Source organism: Amblyomma maculatum, chromosome 11 (genome assembly GCF_055883805.1).
Source record: "Amblyomma maculatum isolate TAMU_Amacu chromosome 11, ASM5588380v1, whole genome shotgun sequence".
NCBI lineage: Eukaryota > Metazoa > Arthropoda > Arachnida > Ixodida > Ixodidae > Amblyomma > Amblyomma maculatum.
The window spans coordinates 159,865,855-159,882,950 of NC_139354.1; the positions used below are offsets into that span (position 1 = coordinate 159,865,855).

At 46.1% G+C, this 17,096-nt stretch overlaps 1 protein-coding gene across 5 annotated transcripts in view; it reads right to left on the reverse strand.

Annotated features, from left to right (window-relative positions):
- LOC146175281 (uncharacterized protein CG43867) overlaps positions 1–17,096 on the reverse strand; it is a 429,718-nt gene that overhangs the window by 63,841 nt on the left and 348,781 nt on the right. For all 5 annotated transcript variants that reach the window (XM_084584707.1, XM_084584708.1, XM_084584706.1 and 2 more), the window contains exons 19-20: positions 12,867–13,047; positions 6,680–6,835 (exon numbers count right to left, since the gene is read on the reverse strand). In XM_084584707.1, coding sequence (XP_084440833.1) covers positions 6,680–6,835; positions 12,867–13,047 — 337 coding nt within the window. The remainder of the gene's footprint in view (positions 1–6,679; positions 6,836–12,866; positions 13,048–17,096) is intronic.

A 17,096-nucleotide genomic window follows, 5' to 3' on the forward strand; every position in this document is an offset into this window, starting at 1 on the left:
ACCAGGGAGGGGGGGCACAGAGGGGTTTACGGAGCTTCTCCCAAGCGCACATCCCTGGAAAAGCCAAGCGCCAAGCCGGGGGACGCTTGTACCCGTTTTTACTGGTGGGTGTCCGGCGGTGGGTTTCGAACTAACCACCTCCGTCGGAAATAAACTATTGTTTTCGTTTGTGCACCCCTACCTTTTCTTATATATTTCTGGATCCTAGAAGACTTTTACGAAACATATATATTGTAACACTCTTGTCTTTTGTAACACAACCTTAACTAATTAGGCTTAATTAAGCTTAATAAGCGCTATAAACAGAAGGTTGTACAGGCCTATGCACCCACATGTAGTTATGATGACCACGCAGTTGAAAGCTTCTACGAAGATGTAGAATCGGCAATGCGAAAAGTAAAGACGCAGTATACTGTACTAATGGGCGACTTCAATGCCAAGGTAGGAAAAAAGCAGGCAGGAGACCAGGCAGTAGGTGACTATGGCAGTGGCTTTAGGAATAGCAGTGGGGAGTTACTACAACAGGGTAGCCGGGTAGCCATGCAGGCTAGTTGGTTTGAATCAAGCATAATGCAATCAGCAAGCAAAACGGAACACAAGAAGAAGGAGTACACAGGACAGCGTTGGACTAACAACTGAAGTTTTATTGGAGAGTGGAGTTGAGTTGAAAACTAGTTCAGTTCGCAGAGCAAAATAACTTAAGAATTATGAATACTTTCTTCAGCAAACGAAAGAACTGGAAATGGACATGGAGAAGTCCTAACGGGGAGACTAAAAATGAAATTGACTTCATATTGTGTTTAACCCCCGCCATTATGCAAGATGTAGAGGTAATCGGGAAAGTCCGATGCAGTGACCACAGGATGGTGAGGTCCCGAATTAGCCTAAATCTGAAGAAGGAACGCAACAGATTCGTAAGTAAGAACCCCATCAACGAATTACAGGTGAGGGGCAGAGCAGAAGAGTTCAGGATCTCGCTACAGAATAGATATTCAGCTCTAACCGAGGATGGCGACATTACCCTAGAAGCAATGAACAATAATTTCAGAGATATCATTACTGAGTGCGCTGTAGAAGTAGGCAGTAGGATAGTTAAAGAGGATACCGGTAAGCTGTCTAAGGAGACGAAAGATTTCATTAAGAAACGCCAAAGTATGAAAGCTTCCAATCCAACAGACCGGATCGAATTGGCCGAGATATCAAGGCTAATCAATAAGCGCAAGGTGGCCGATATAAGGAAGTATAACATGAAGAAAATTGAGCATGCTGTAAAGAATGGGAGAAGTCTTAAAGCGGTAAAGAAGAAATTGGGCATAGACAAAAACCAGATGTATGCGATAAGGAACAAGGCGGCGACGTCATCACGAATATGGACAAGATACAGTTGAATCCCGCTATAACGAAATTCACGGTGCACGAAAAAAAATTCGTTCTCGCGGAACTTCGTTATCGCAAAAATTTGACGTGAAACGCAGAAAGAATTGCCCAAGCAGCAGCAAAGGCGTTTAATGCCAAAAATCTGTAAGCTTGGTTTGCTTACGCTTCACGGCGAGCAACGCCGTCACGCGATTTTCGCACTCGGTCAGCAAACCCATTGCAACATCGTCGTCTCGGACAGCAACGAAATTCCTGATGACATCAAAAGCGTCCATCACCTGTACGGCGGTTGCCGCAGCCGGCGCTCCCTGTACGTCGTCGTCTTCTTCATCGGAAGAGTCCTTATCATTCCGGGCAGCTTTTATGATCTGCTCATCACTCACATCTTCGTGAACAACAACACAAGCGTCAGCGCCGATGTATTCGTCGAGCTCGAGATTAGGCGGCACGGCTCCTATTTCTCCCAGCGTTTTCCAGGCGGCCGCGATCCCCGGAGCCGGTGACGCCTCTTCGTCGTCGTCTGTAACGCCTGGTGTTAGGCCAGCAGAGTGTACGGGTCGACCTTCGGCAAATCCGGCGTGCCTGAAACAGTTCACAATTACTGAGCGCCCCAGTGTGCTCCAGGCAGCAGACATAATCTGCAGTGCCACGTACAAGTCCACCTTCGTGTCTCGGCCGGTTTCAGTGTTAAAAAAGCAGCCGCTGAATTAACCTCCCGCGGTAAGCGCGCTTCAGGCTAAGAATCACGCCCTGATCGAGAGGCTGTAAGACAGACGTGCAATTGGGAGGGGAAAACCTCAGCTCCGTGTTAGTGAGCTTGACTTCGTCGGAGTGATGCGCTGAACAATTGTCCAAAAGCAAGCAAACTTTACGGCCCTGCCGCTTCATGTCGCGGTCGAATGCCATCATCCACTCGGTGAAAATAGCGCGGGTCATCCATGACTTGTTGTTCGCCTTGTACTGCACAGGTAGGCTACGAGTTCCCTTAAAACAGCGCGGCTTGGCACTTTTGCCTATGACTAACGGCGGACGCTTGTCCGAGCCATCCATGTTTGTGCAAAGCAGCACTGTGATGCGTTTTTTGCTGTGTTTGCCGCCGTGACAGCGCTGCCCCTTGAAGTCGAGCGTCCTAGCCGGCAACATCTCGTAGAATAGCCCGGTCTCGTCGGCGTTGTAAATGTCTGCAGGCGCGAAGTTGCTTAAAATTCCGGCCATGTTACTCGCCTTCCAAGCAGCTGCTCCGTCCACGTCTGCTGACATTGACTCGCCGCGCAACACTTTTCCAACGATGTTATGGCGGGCCTTGAAACGGTTTAGCCAGCCAATGCTGGCTTTAAAATCATCAATGCCAAGTAGGCATGCATAGTTCAAGGCTTTCTGCTGGACGATGCTTCCGGACAGGGGGACGTTGCTGGCTCGTGCTTCCACAAACCACGATTGCACTGCTTTGTCCAACTCTTCATGGAGGGGCCGCGTCACCTTTTTGTGCTTCGAGGATGTGCCTGAAGCAAGTGCCATTCTCACGCTGTCCTTATTGCCTGAATCGTTGACAGCGAACTTGCAGGAATTCCGAAGTCTTCAGCAATTGCCGCTTTCTTCCTTCCGCTTTCTGCTTGGGCGATTATTTGAGCTTTTTGCTCAAGGGAAAGAGTTTTGCGTTTTTTCACTTGCGTTGCCATCGTGTCCTGCGGATGAAAACTCGTCGTTGTCGAAGAGAAAGGCAGCGAGTGAACAACGCGACCACGACACAAAGCCAAAATGGCGGAACTGCAATCACGTGATTTCATGCTTAATGTGGCTTTGGATTTGACTTGGACTTCTCGCCAATAAAACTAGTTTCGGTTTCGATTTTGAACGCGAAAATTTCGTTGAAGCGGAAACGCTCTGCAAAAATGGTTCGTTGTGCAGAGAAATTTAGGCCATTAATTCTTATAGGATACTCGCGGGGAATAAAAAATTATTCGTTGTCGCGGAAATTTCGTTGTGGCGGTATTCGTTGTGGCGGTATTCGTTGTGGCGGGATTCAACTGTAGTCAAAGTAGCCGAGGAGTTCTATACAGATCTCTACAGTGCCAAAGTAGTCAAGACCGTAATGAGATTGGCAGTAAGGAAAAACAGTCAGACATTCCACCAGTGATGAAGGACGAGGTCAAGAAAGCATTAGAAACTATGAAACGGGGGAAATCAGCTGGAGAGGATCAGATAACTACAGATTTGCTAAAGGACAGGGGGGATATCGTGCTAGAAAAACAGGCTACCCTGTATACGCAGTGCCTGGTGTCATCGACGGTACCGGAACCATGGAAGAATGCAAACATTGTCCTCATTCATAAGAAAGGGGACTCTAAGGACCTTAGAAATTACTGACCAATCAGCTTACTGTCTGTTACTTATAAAGTATTTACTAAGGTAATAGCTGATAGTATCAGGACAACCTTAGACTGCAATCCAGCAAAGGATCAAGCAGGTTTTCGAAAACGGTACTCTACTATCGATCATATCCATACCACCAACCAGGTGATAGAAAAATGCTCGGAATATAACCAGCTGTTATACATAGCATTCATTGATTACGAACAAGCATTTGACCCTGTAGAAACCTCGGCGGTGATGCAGGCATTGCGAAATCAGGGGGTAGACGAGCCGTACGTGTAAGTGCTGGAAGATATATATAGTGGCTGCACAGCAACCATAGTTCTGCATAAAGAAAGTAACAAAATTCCCATAAAGAAAGGAGTTAGGCAAGGAGACACAACCTCCCCAGTACTATTCACAGCTTGCTTAGAGGAAGTATTCAGAGTCTTGGAATGGGAGCAGTTAGGGATAAGGGTTAGATGGAGAATACCTCAGTAATCTGCAAATTGCTGATGACATTGCCTTGCTAAGCAACTCGGGGGATGAACTGCAAATAATGATTGATGACCTAGACAGAAAAAGTAGAAAGGTAGGCTTGAAAATCAATAAGCAGAAGACTAAGGTAATGTTCAACAGCCTCGGGTAGCAACAGCAGTTTACGTTAGGTAGCGAAGCACTGGAAGTAGTAGGTGAATATGTCTACTTAGGACAGGTAGTAACCACAGATCCTGATCATGAAAAAGAAATAACAAGAAAAGGATTGGGATGGAGCGCATTTGGCAAGCACTCACAGATTATGACTAGCAGCTTACCGGTATCGCTCAAGAGGAAAGCATACAACAGTTGCATCTTACCTGTACTCACCTATGGGGCTGAAACGGGGAGGCTAACCAAGAGGGTTCTACTTAAGTTGAAGACAACTCAGAGGGCTATGGAACGAAAAATGGTAGGGGTAACATTAAGAGATAGGAAGCGTGCAGAGTGGGTCAGAGAAATAACTCAAGTTACTGACATTCTAGTGGAAATTAAGAAGAAGAAATGGACATGGGCAGGACATGTAGTGTGAAGAGAGGATAACCGATGGCCGCTGAGGGTAACAAACTGGATTCCAAGGGAAGGAAAGCGTAGCAGGGGACGGCAGCAAGTTAGATGGGCGGATGATGTTAAGAAGTTTGCAGGGGCCAAGTGGATGCAGCTAGCACAGAACCAGGTTAATTGGAGAAATATGGGAGAGGCCTTCGCCATGCAGTGGTATAGTCAGGCTGATGATGATGATGAAGCGAGGGTGCAGAAGCATTCTTTAGCATTCACTTTGGTCAGTCATACCGCGATGATTGACGACAGCGGCATTGTCTTGAAATATGGCCCAGGATGCCACACCGGTAACAGACAGGAGTAGGCTGAAGAAGGGGTTGGTCCTGAAAGGATTCGATGTCACACTGTTGATAAAAGCCAGGATTGCGCTGATCTGTGAACTGGGGTGCTTGCCTAGGTCTTTGTGGCCGAAGGTCGTTACGCTGATCAAGATGTCTAGACGAAGTAGGGCTTGCAAAATGTTGCCGTGAGCATTCTTCGAAACAGGCAGGGTGTGCTGTGTGAACCGAAGAAAACTCAGGCTGCGATTGCAGATTGTGGGCAGGTTCACATGGAAACGATGGGCGATAGGACACTGGTGACGTGTGCCAGCAGCTGGAATCGAGCCGGAGGAACATGCTCGTCAATGCTGGCGACGGTTGTCACATTGGCAAGCCTTCCAAACTTGGGAGTTATTCGACGGGTCTTTAGTGCTTGGAATGTGCGGATGTGACGGAGGACAGCGGAGACAGTCGAGATATCATCTTTGGCGATGAGGAAGTTGTAGACATCAGCTGCGATGCCCTTCAAAAGGTGCCCGACTTTGTCCTCATCGGACATGTGAGAATCGATGGTCCAGCACAATTTGAGGACCGCTTCGGTATAGGTAGTGAAGGTCTTGCCAGGTAATTGGGCACGATAGGTGAGTGTCTGCTCGGCCTGCTTCTTTCGCGCTGATGAATTGCCGAAACAAAGTTCGGTGACAAAGTGGTCGCATGCCATCAGCGTGTCCTCATGATTTTCAAACCAGACAAGAGCAGTGTCGGTCAGGAAGAAAACGACGTCGAGCTGAGTGGCGAAGTCCCAGCGGTTGTAACGGCTTACCCGTTGGTAGTGGGGGAGCCAGTCGTCAACGTCCTCTGCCGCTGCGCCAGCGAAAGGACGAGGCTCTCGGTAAGGTTGATAAAGACCGGAACTCGCCTGATTTGAAGTGGAAAGAAGCACTGGACTAGGCTCAGTCGGTGGCGGCATTGTAACGATCAGAGGCGGGAGTCCAGCAAGGCAGCAGCTCCGCATTCTCCACCAGCGAAACCGCATTCTCCACCAATAATGTAACACTCGTGTCTCTATGTAACACAACCTTTCTAAGCCGAAGAAGTGGTGCACACGAAAACAGGCGGCACTTCCACTCCCACTCCCTTCTTCTTCGTCCAACTACCCTCGAGTTCCTCATCTTCATTATTCATACAGACTGTAACAATATATATATATATATATATATGTATATATATGTGTGTGCAATTTACAAGCTCTCACTGTTAACTGCTCACCAGTTCTCATTGTATAAAGTTGCCTCACAAAATGGCTGCCTGGCAGAAAAATATTGTGGCACGATGAGCCTCGTGCACAGTAGTGCAGTAGCTGCTGCAACTAGGTACATTTGAGGCTTCATTACCAACTTACGACAAAATATAATATGTTGGGGCTTTGGTCCTCTCCTTTGAGAGTGCTGCTATCATGGAAGTTACAAGAAATTACCAGTTCATTCTTCCCTTTACTGGGGCATGAGAAAAGGCCGATTACAAGGGCTTTAGGAGCCGAAGGCGAACAAAAGCGTGACATCTACTCATGACCCTTCGAGTTGTGCACCCACCTGTGTGGACAGGTTGAGGCAGTGCTGGACCCCCTTGTCGATGGGGTCATCACTGTAGAGAGCAAAGCCCGACTGGCTGGGGTCACGCATGCCAGCTTCCTGGGTCAGGGTCCCGATGAACTCGTCCACCGTCGTGGAGCCATCAAAACCCACCACCTGGTTGGAGTTTGGCACAGGCAGGAAGAAGAAAGAGGATCAATTGGTATTTCCGAGGTACTCTAATTGACGCGGTTAGGACAACGGCAAAAAGGGGACCAATGAAACTGGTCACTTGCACCCGTTCTAATATAGTACAGTCGAACCCGGTTATATTGAACCCGGATATATCGAATTTTGGTTATATCGAACTCACGGAATATCCCCTTGAAAATCACATGTAAAAGTATAGGAAAGCCGCGTCATATATCGAACTCAATTTCACCGGTCGTTCGATATATCGAACTCCGCACCACGCACTGGAAAGTGTGCCTTCCCCAAAGACGATCGCATCACCCTTGGCCGTTTGCCGCGTGACGTTTTCTAACCACCCGCGGAAGGAATGAGGGGGGACAGTTCGGCTGTCGGCTGGTCTGGGCAGCGCCGCTGCCCATTCCCCAAAGGCGCTCGCATCTGCAGTTATCGTTTCCTGTGTGCCAACATATGACGTTTGCAAGCCATGTGCGTGGGTGTGCACATTCTTTTGCTGAACTATCTCTCTCCTTCAGCACGCGCTACGCATGCGCCAAGCCAGCTCAGCCCGTTTTCAGACAGACGTCGGACGCTTTCTCCAGTGTGTGTTGCGAACCCTCTGCGCGCGGCGGCTGACGTGGCTATGGCGCCTGCGGACGTTAAAAAGCGGCAGCTCTCTCTTTGATTTTTTTTTTTGCGAGAGTCATCTTTTCTTATCGCTGTGACACGCGGCGTAGCATAAGATATGACGGCTGCGGACATTAAAAAGCGGCAGAATGTTTTTTTCTTTTTTGGCAGGAGTCGTTTTTCCTTGCATGTTGGAATCAACGAAAGCGCACGGTCAGCTGCTGCAGTCATGACGCCCGCCCCAAGCGCGGCGTGATAAATCGAACCAGGCTTGTGCAATCAAGCCATCACGGGCACTCTGCCAAGTTCGCTCCCCGCCACCACAGGAGCGATCAAAAGATAAACGCGCCCTGACGTTATCACTGCGCAGCATCTTGGCATGCTGCCAAGAAATGAGCTGTGGATGAGACGACCGAAACGGAGTGACGCGCGTCGTCGAAATGCAAGCGCGCCGCGACACAGAAACCTTGTTTTGAGCTGCTGCAGTGACTCGAGCGGCAAGACGAACGCAGTCCCATCAAGTTTGAAATTTTTTGCTTTGTCGCTGCCGCTTGTCGCTGAGATCGCTCAATCGCTTGCATGTGAGCAAACTGGCCTTAACATATATTTTTTTTTTTTTAAATTCTTGGGTGCAAACGTGGAGGGTGGGTTCATTATGCGAGTGGGTTCATTATGCGACAAATACGGTATCGTTTTTTCGCATCGTAAGTGCCGTCACAAGCAGATTTCTGTATATTGAATTATCGATATATCGAACTATTTTGCGATCCCCTTCGAGTTCGATATATCTGGGTTCGACTGTATTTTGTTACTGTCTGTTGTATTACAGTCGAACACAGATATATTGAACTCGAAGGGGATCGTGAAATAGTTTGTTATATCGATAATTTGATATACAGAAATCGGCTTGTGACGGCACTTACGATGCGAAAAAAAAAACGATACTGTATTTGTCGCATAATCAACCCACTCGCATAATGAACCCACCCTCCACTTTTGAACCCAAGAATTTGGAAAAAAAAAAGCGTTAAGGCCAGCCCGCTCACATGCAAGCGATTGAGCGATCTCAGTGACAAGCAGCAGCGACAGAGCGAAAGATCTCCAAATTGTTAGCACTGCGTCCCTCTCGCCGCTCAAGCCACCGCTGCAGCTCAAATAAATGTTTCTGCGTCGCCGCGGCAGAAATCGCAAGTTTCGCTTGCATGTCGATGGCGCGCGCCACTCCGTTTGGGTTGTCTCATCCACAGCTCATCTCTTGGCAGCGTGCCAAGATGCTGCGCAGCGATGTCACGGCGTGTTTATCTTTTGATAGCTCCTGCAGTGGCGGGGAGCGAACTTGGCAGAGTGCCCCTGACGGCTGGTTCGATTTACCACGCTGCGCTTGGGGCGGACGTAGTCCACTGCCATGAAGTCATCGAAAAGCGTAATAGCTAAATGCTGTTTGAAGCGAAAAAATGCTAAAAGCCAGTGTTATGATCGCAGCTGACCTTATGCTTTCGTTGATTCATACATGCAAAAACAAACGACTCCCGCAAAAAAAAGAAAGAAAAAAAAAAAGGCTCCCGCTTCTTAACGTTCACAGCCGCCATATCTTATGCTACACCGCACGTACAGCACAATGATAAAAATGGACGACTCTCGTAAATAAAAGAGAGAGAGAGAGAGATCTGCCACTTCTTAACGTCCGCAGGTGCCATAGCCACGTCAGCCGCCACGCGCAAATGGGTTTGCAACAGACACTGGAGAAAGCGTCCAACGTTCTGTCTGAAAACACGCTGAGCTGGCTTGGCGCATGCATAGCGCGTGCTACTGCGAACGAAGGGCGAGAGAGAGGAAGGAGAGAGATAGCTCGGCAAAAGAATGGGCACACCCTTGCACTTCGCTCATCGCATTTCTCCCCTCTCATTCCCATCGGTTCTCTCTGGTTCATTCCCGTACATGGCTTGCAAACGTCATGTGCTGGCGCGCGGGAAATGGGAATGGGCGCGGTGCTGCCCTAGACCAGCCGTCGCCGAACTGTCTCCTTTCATTCCTTCTAAGTGTGGCTAGAAAACGTCACGCAGCAAACGGCCGAGGGTGATGTGATCGTCTTTCGGAAAGGCACACTTTCCAGTGCATGGTGAGGAGTTCGATGTATCGAACGACCGGTGAAATTGAATTCGATATATGACGCGGCTTTCCTATACTTTATATGGGATTTTCAAGAGGATATTCCGTGAGTTTGATATAACCAAAATTCGATATATCCAAGCTCGATATATGCAGGTTCGACTGTATTACTGTGCTAACTACCGTGTCAGTTTGGTCAAAACAAAAGCCATAATCTGCACAATCATTTCATTTTATTCTGCTCCACTTTATTCATTAAACACTTGGTTTTAGGGATGTTCAAAAAGGGGGATCCCACAAACAACAAGGTAGAAGTTTTTCCTACTGATCTGTTATAAAAAACTTATTCAAACCAAAAGAAAAAAAAAAACAAGGGGCAGTTTAGCTCGGCTAAGCGAGGAAGGATAGTGTAGCAGGGGGTGGCAGAAACTTAGGTGAGCGGATGAGGTTAAGAAGTTCGCAGGGGTCAAATGGATGCAGCTAGCACAAAACCGGGTTAATTGGAGAAATATGGGAGAGGCCTTCGCCCTGCAGTGGTATAGTCAGGCTGATGATGATGATGAAGCGAGGATGCAGAAGCATTCTTTAGCATTCATTTTGCATTCATTTTGCATAGCTTTGACATGTTCTTAAGCATTTAATGGGAGCTTTTTGCTAGAATGAAGGAGGCCTAATACTTTGTCAGAGGAGATGAAGACAACACAAGAAGCGCAGCATGAGAAGCTTAGTATGTAAACAGACTGGTTGTCTGAATGAGGCTTCAAAGCCATCCCAGCGAGTAAAATATTATTAATTTGATTCCCAGTTAATTTGGATTAGGACCACTGTCCCAGCAGATGCCCAGGTAAGTCAGTGGTGTTGGACGCTTATTAATCCAGACATGGACGGGCTTTCTCCAGTTAACAGACTGATCCCACCAGCCGGTTTTACGATGCTACCACTGCTGCGGTGCATGCTGGTACACATAGTCAGCTGGCCGTTCCAGCCGCCGTGCCAGCAAGCCGCATTTCCGAACGAGCGCAGCAGTAGCGCAGCCGTATTTTTTTTTTCTCCGACTCGCCAGTTTCTTTGCTGCGTCCGTCGTGACTTGTGTTGCGCTGTATGCTTTTGCCACCATGGCGTCGCCGTCTTCAACGGCGTGAAAAAGCGGTATGCACTTTATCGCTCGAAACCAAGGAATGTTTATAAAAGACGACGAGAGCGGGTTGATGAAAGCGTCGGTGGCGGCAAAGTGCGGCATATCCGACACAACCATGCCGACTTTTTATATACAAGAATTGGGAGAAGGTGCGGCAGCAACTGCAGCAAGATTCTCCTTCGCTGTCACGAAAGAGAATTCATGCGTCGAAGTACGAGGACGTGAATGAAGCACTCTTCAGATAGTTTCAAGAAACAACTTGAGCGACAAGGCGCTTCAGTGTTTAAGTTTTGTTGAGGATGAGATCATTCGGAGTGCAGTGAAAACACCACCAGAAGAAAATTGCCGCATTCTTCCGCTGGTAATGCACTCGTGAGATAAACTTTGTTCATGCTGAGTTGCCATTGTTTTGTATGAGCGTGTGTATTGAAATGTGCAATAAATTGTGTTTAAAAGGTAGGTTGCCCATTTCACATGCGTAACAGCCTAAAAACGCGATGTTTTTGTTATAACGCGGTACTGCTTATAGCGCATATTTTTGCAACTCCCGGGACTTATGTTATAAGCGGTCTACACTGCAACTGATTAATTGATGTAATTAAGAATGAAAAAAAAAAAAGGAACAGGTGGTTCGAAGAAAATGCCCAGACTGAAAATGAAATACTTGATGATGCTATTTACAAAAATTAAAAGTAATTTATCATTTATTTCACTGAAACAATTCAATATCGCGACAAGATCGCGACAATCTGGAAAAGGGGATTCAATGGTGTCAAAACGTTCAATTATATGCTTTAAACTTTTTCAATTAGTATCATTAGGCATTGGCTTTTCATTCTCAGCATTTTGACAACTTTAGACAGTTTTTCCAGTTTTAATTTTTTTCTATTATTTCAGTTATTCAAGTGATCAATTTGCACACTCTAAATCTTTGTACGTAGCAGCATCAAGCATTGGTTTTTCATTCTGAACATTTTGGCTCCTCTGAACCCCCTTTTTGCAACTATTTTTCCATTTTTGTTTCGTTAATTCATAAAATGATTAACTACAAAGATCTTTTCTCATCATCGCCATCATGTCATATGTCACTAGAACCCCAAATTACCATGATACAGATTTCTTAAATAACCATCAAATATTTCCGACATGCGGTGCCGACTACGCCGACAGATTGTGACTGAACGACCTGTATAAGCTATCCCTTAAAAGAACATAAGTACCCCTAGAACATACACCTTGCATGTAACAGCTGGTGTAACTATGCTAAATAAAATGACGTGATTGTTTCTTTCGGTGGTGAAGTATGAGGAATGTGCGGTGCGTTTGTGTGGAGGTGCATGTGCGCGCACTGACCGGTGAACTACAATTAACATGGTGGCAGTGTAAGTTTCGGAAAACCGGCGCATGTGCAGATTACTCGGTGGGATCGGTCTATTCAGACGAAGAATTGCACAAAGTTTCCCCCTTTCACAAATATTATAACACAGTAACTGTTTCACTTTCCTTGACTTGATACCATCCTGCTGCTGCGAATGCTGGCACTGTTTATTATTTTGGGATAGCATCCAAATTGAGTACGTGCCTGCTATATAGGTGGCGCATCCCAAAACATGATGGGGCTGTTTCAAGATGGGAAACCACACCACACTGCAAAATTGGCTGTTACAATTTTGGAACAATTCTACATTCTCCTTGCTGTTCTCACTTGGGTTTCATGACAAATGCAGCCAAACGTCATAAGGTAAATTTAGTCATGCAAAATCGGCAGTTCTTTTCACTCAGATTGGATAATTCAGGGTGAACTTTCGGTTAATGTCTAACCTTTTTATGATCCCATGAAGGCCTAATTAATGAGAATTTACTGTAGTAATGGTTCTGCCTTAAAAAAAGCTCAGAGGCAGATGACAGCATGCTAGCAGTGGGATTCAGTCTGCACCAGCCTAAACTGACAGATGCAATATGAGAACCAGGTTTTATTTCCATCTGCTTACACTTACAGTTAACCTGGGCATGAGATATAACTACACAGTTGCACAACTCACAGCAGAACATAAGTCTGAGTACCAGTGGCCCCTCATAGCCAGGCTGGATGAGCAATGAACAGATAACCAAGTGAAAAGAAAGCTGATTTCGTGCATGACCCACCAGGTAGGCCCCATTCAGGAAGTGAACAGGTATGGAGTGTGGCAGGGAGTGGTGGAAGGGGTTGCGCTGTAGGATGCTCAGCACCTCCATGCGCGAGGGCCGGCACTCCCGGGGGCTGCCCGCCTTCAGAGCCCGCTCCAAGGCACGACCACAGAAAGACGCGTACTGGCCCGGCTCACTCCTGAAACAACCACAGCCACTACACTGCTCAGCAGACAAGTGAGCAGTCAATCAATGGTGGGTAAAAGCAAGAGAAACTCCACTTTCTCCTACCCTCGGCAAGGAGCCGTGTCTAACCTGCCACAATTTCTATTCAACAGACCCCACAATATTAAAACAAAGCAAACAAAAGCACAACAGCAAGGCTCACATGAACAGCATTGGAAGTTGGAAAGGGGCCACCATTCCAATTTGCTGAAATGGCTTGGTTGGGGTACAGTGCCTACAATATACTGAATAGCGGGACGCGCTTTAAAAGAACATTGATTTGGGCTAGATGGTACACCATGTTTAAGACATATTCTATAGTGAGGCAGACAAAAGTAAAGAAGACAGGAAATTATAGTGCAAAAAAGGACAGACACAGACAAAGATGACACAGGACAGGTGCTAACTTCAGGTACCTTTATTCGCTGAGCAGCCAGCAAATATATAGCAATCAAGGCATGCACAGAAACAGGGACAATGTAGTGTCAACCAAAAGGTGCAAGATAAGACATCTCAATTTTCGAAAGGGTCACCGACGTATCGCTCACACAATCGTTTGCTCTCTTCTTCATATGATAAGCTTCCAAAATAAGTGTGACTAGCGCTTGTGCTGTCCTATGGGCGAAGGTGGCGCTGTTTACAATGAAAGCCAATGAATGGGGGCAGATGGCGCTGCTTGTCGGGAGGGTTATGGATGTGTGTTGCGGACGCGTGTTCTATTGCTCCTCTGATTGCACGTGGCTACCGGAAACGGACGGAATGGCGACAGGGGGAGCTTTCGAAAGCGTCAAATAGACGAGTTCTTTCTTTTATTAACTTTATTGCGTTTTCAGCTAGTTAGGTTAGGTGGAGCCTAAAGAATAGATTTTAACTTTGTCCTTGCAGCCTGGTTTTTCGTGCCGGCAGCTAGGCTTTCTCGGCGTTCATTCTTTAACTATTTTGTTTAGATAAATATTCTTTTTTTCTAGGCTATTGGCATTCACATAATTTATTTGAATGCGAGTTTGCTAGTTGTTTTTGTGTTTTCCTTTTGCAGTTTGTATATTCTGAGAATTCATAGTAGAAATAGTTCACTTGATACATGCTTAAAATGTGCAATCAAAAGAAGGTAAAGTGTACTCAGTGTGAGGCGCAGGTTAATCTCAAGGAAACGTTAATCTCAATCGGAAGGCGGTGATTTTTTGTGTTGGTGTTGCGTGCTGAGTGCGCGCCTAGATAGATTTGAACGAGGAAAGGGCAGTTCAGTGTCTCGTGTCAATGATTTAGAAAATGAAGTAGGTTTATTAAGGGCAGAAAATCAGAAACTGCTAGGACAGCTTCCTCAAATGAAAAAAAAAAATGGCCGAATTTGTCCTTGGAACCAACGAGGACGAACATTCCAGTGCGGGCCACGTGGCTGGGACCAGCACTGGCATGGAAGGCATTAGTAAAGTAGGTCAGACGGATCTGAACCGACAGAGTTTTTAGAAGCAGCTACTAAGAAGTCGGAAAAAAAGGCCAAAGAGAAGGACACAGATAAGCGCAAGCAGGAGCCAACAGTTGGGAGAGGGAGAGAGAAGGCCCAGGTGCTTATCGCCGGAGTTTCTAACATGAGCAGGTGCAAGCGAGATATCTTGGAACGTTGCGTTAAACCAAAGGAAATACAGCGCTAAGTTTTAGACGAACCACACAGAAAGACGGACGGGACAGGCGCTAACTCCAACTAAGTTTATTGAAAGATTCATGTGCACATATATAACCCGCAGACAGTGAACGCTTGCGCATGTCCCTAAAGTAAGAAGGAAAAAAACCATTCAGAAAAAACACCCTAAGGTAAAAACCTTAGGGTGTTTTAGGGAACGCATCAGACTCGTTCCAAAACCTACCCGCCCATTGCCGCTCTTGCCTTAATGAAAATAAAAAAAATCTGTGAACCACGATTTGGAGAGATTAAAATTCTAACCAGAAGTAAAGACAGATTAGCTCGTGAGCTCGCAGAAGCCTTTTTTATCAAAGAGAGGGGGGGTAAGTGTGTCAGCACGACTTCTGTATCTTTACGCGAAAGTGAACACAGATTGTTAAAAAATACGAGATTATGAGAAGGTTTTTACCTTAGGGTGTTTTTTCTGAATGGTTTTTTTCCTTCTTACTTTAGGGACATGCGCAAGCGTTCACTGTCTTCGGGTTATATATGTGCACATGAATCTTTCAGTAAACTTAGTTGGAGTTAGCGCCTGTCCCGTCCGTCTTTCTGTGTGGTTCGTCTAAAACTTAGCGCTGTATTTCCTTTGGTTTAACGCAATGTCACACCAACTAGCCCAGCAAGAGATACTGTTGATCTTGGAACGTGTAAAGGGTGATAAGAGAGTGTTGGTTGGAGCCTTCCCATCGAGCACAGAGAGGGCAGTGATGAAGGAGAGTAAAAATAGGCTGCTGAAAAATTCCACAGAGCGCAATATGGTGATAGTAGCCGCGGGGCTAAACGATGTCCTAAATGGTGACGCTGCAGGAGTGGTGGAAAGTTTAGCTAATGGAGTTGACGATTTCAGGGAGATAGCACAGCAAGCGCAGATATTTGTATGCACAGTACCGGAGGTGCTAGGATCGAACGGAAAGCTGGAAAAGGACGTGGTGACAGTTAATCAGGACATACGAAAGTTAAGCCTGGAGAAGCGTTTCAAAGTGGTTGAGGTAAACAGGGAGGTGCATAAAGCAGGTTTTGGTAGGGCTTTTCAGCGAGATGGCATTCATTTTAACAGAATGGTGGGAGCAGAGATAAGCTGGCGCCTGGAAGGCAGGGCGGTAGCTTTTTTAGGGGGTCCGCGAGGGCTCCGTGCACAGAGGTAGTTAGAAGTGAAGCAGAAGAAAGCGTAATAACGGAGGCTGAGCCCGAAAAAATGGCGAGGAGGTCGAGAAAGAAAAGTACAAAAAAGAGATTTAACAATAGGATCAGCTACATAAACATGCAAGGAGGTAGAAAAAGAGCGAAATGGCTAGGGATAGAACAGCAGTTGAAGGATGACGAAATAAGTGTGTACGTTCGTTGCGAGACTCATCTCAGGGATCTAGAAGATCCGCCGTTTATAGAAGGGTACGTCTGGGAAGGGTGCAACAGAACGAGAACGGAAAGAAAGGGTGGAGCGGTAGGTATGTTGATACACCAGAGAACAAATTGGCAAAGAATAAAATCATCTTGTAAAGAACATATCTGGGTATCAGGAACAATTGCCGGCATAAGGACATGTCTAGGGATAGTTTATTTACGAACAGGACACCAATGCAGGCAAGAAAACAAGGATCTTGTTGAATGTCTCAGTGACGATATAAGCCAGTTTGGAGATGGGGCCAATATTATTATGCTGGGGGACATGAACGGCCACATCGACGGTCTGGATGGATACAGGGATTGTAACGGGAAGCTAATGCTAGATTTCTGTGAGCGACACGACCTAGTTATAGTAAATAGAAAAACAAAATGCGAAGGACAAATAATGTGGGATTTTCGCAACAGGCGGACGGCCAATGACTATCGATCAATCAATCATTTTATTTCAATAAAATGTACAAATTGCAAAAAATGTTGGGCCAATAGCCGAAGCTAGCTTAGGCTCGTACATACATACATACATATACGCAGCAGTGGAGACACGCTAAAGGACATGCAACAAATGTGTTCAAGCTTATACACACGCAAACGTAACAATCAATGAGCATACAAACTAAAGCACAAAAAAACAAAACAAAATACATAACAGCAAAGAAATCAAAAACAGGCATGCACATACACAAATTATTATAGGCGACTAGCATAATTGAGAGATCATTGAATACAGTTCTCTATCTGAGGAAAATGAATACAACCAAGACATACACATTTGGTATATGTCGCAGGGAATTTATAGCAAGGTCACAAAAATGGAAATAGACGAAGAAGGGGAGTGTAGTCTGGGAAGTGATCATAAACGTATTAGTCTGCAGATGGGGCCCTTGATGAAAAGAGAAATGGAACTTAGACAAAACATAAACGCAAATTTAAACGACGAT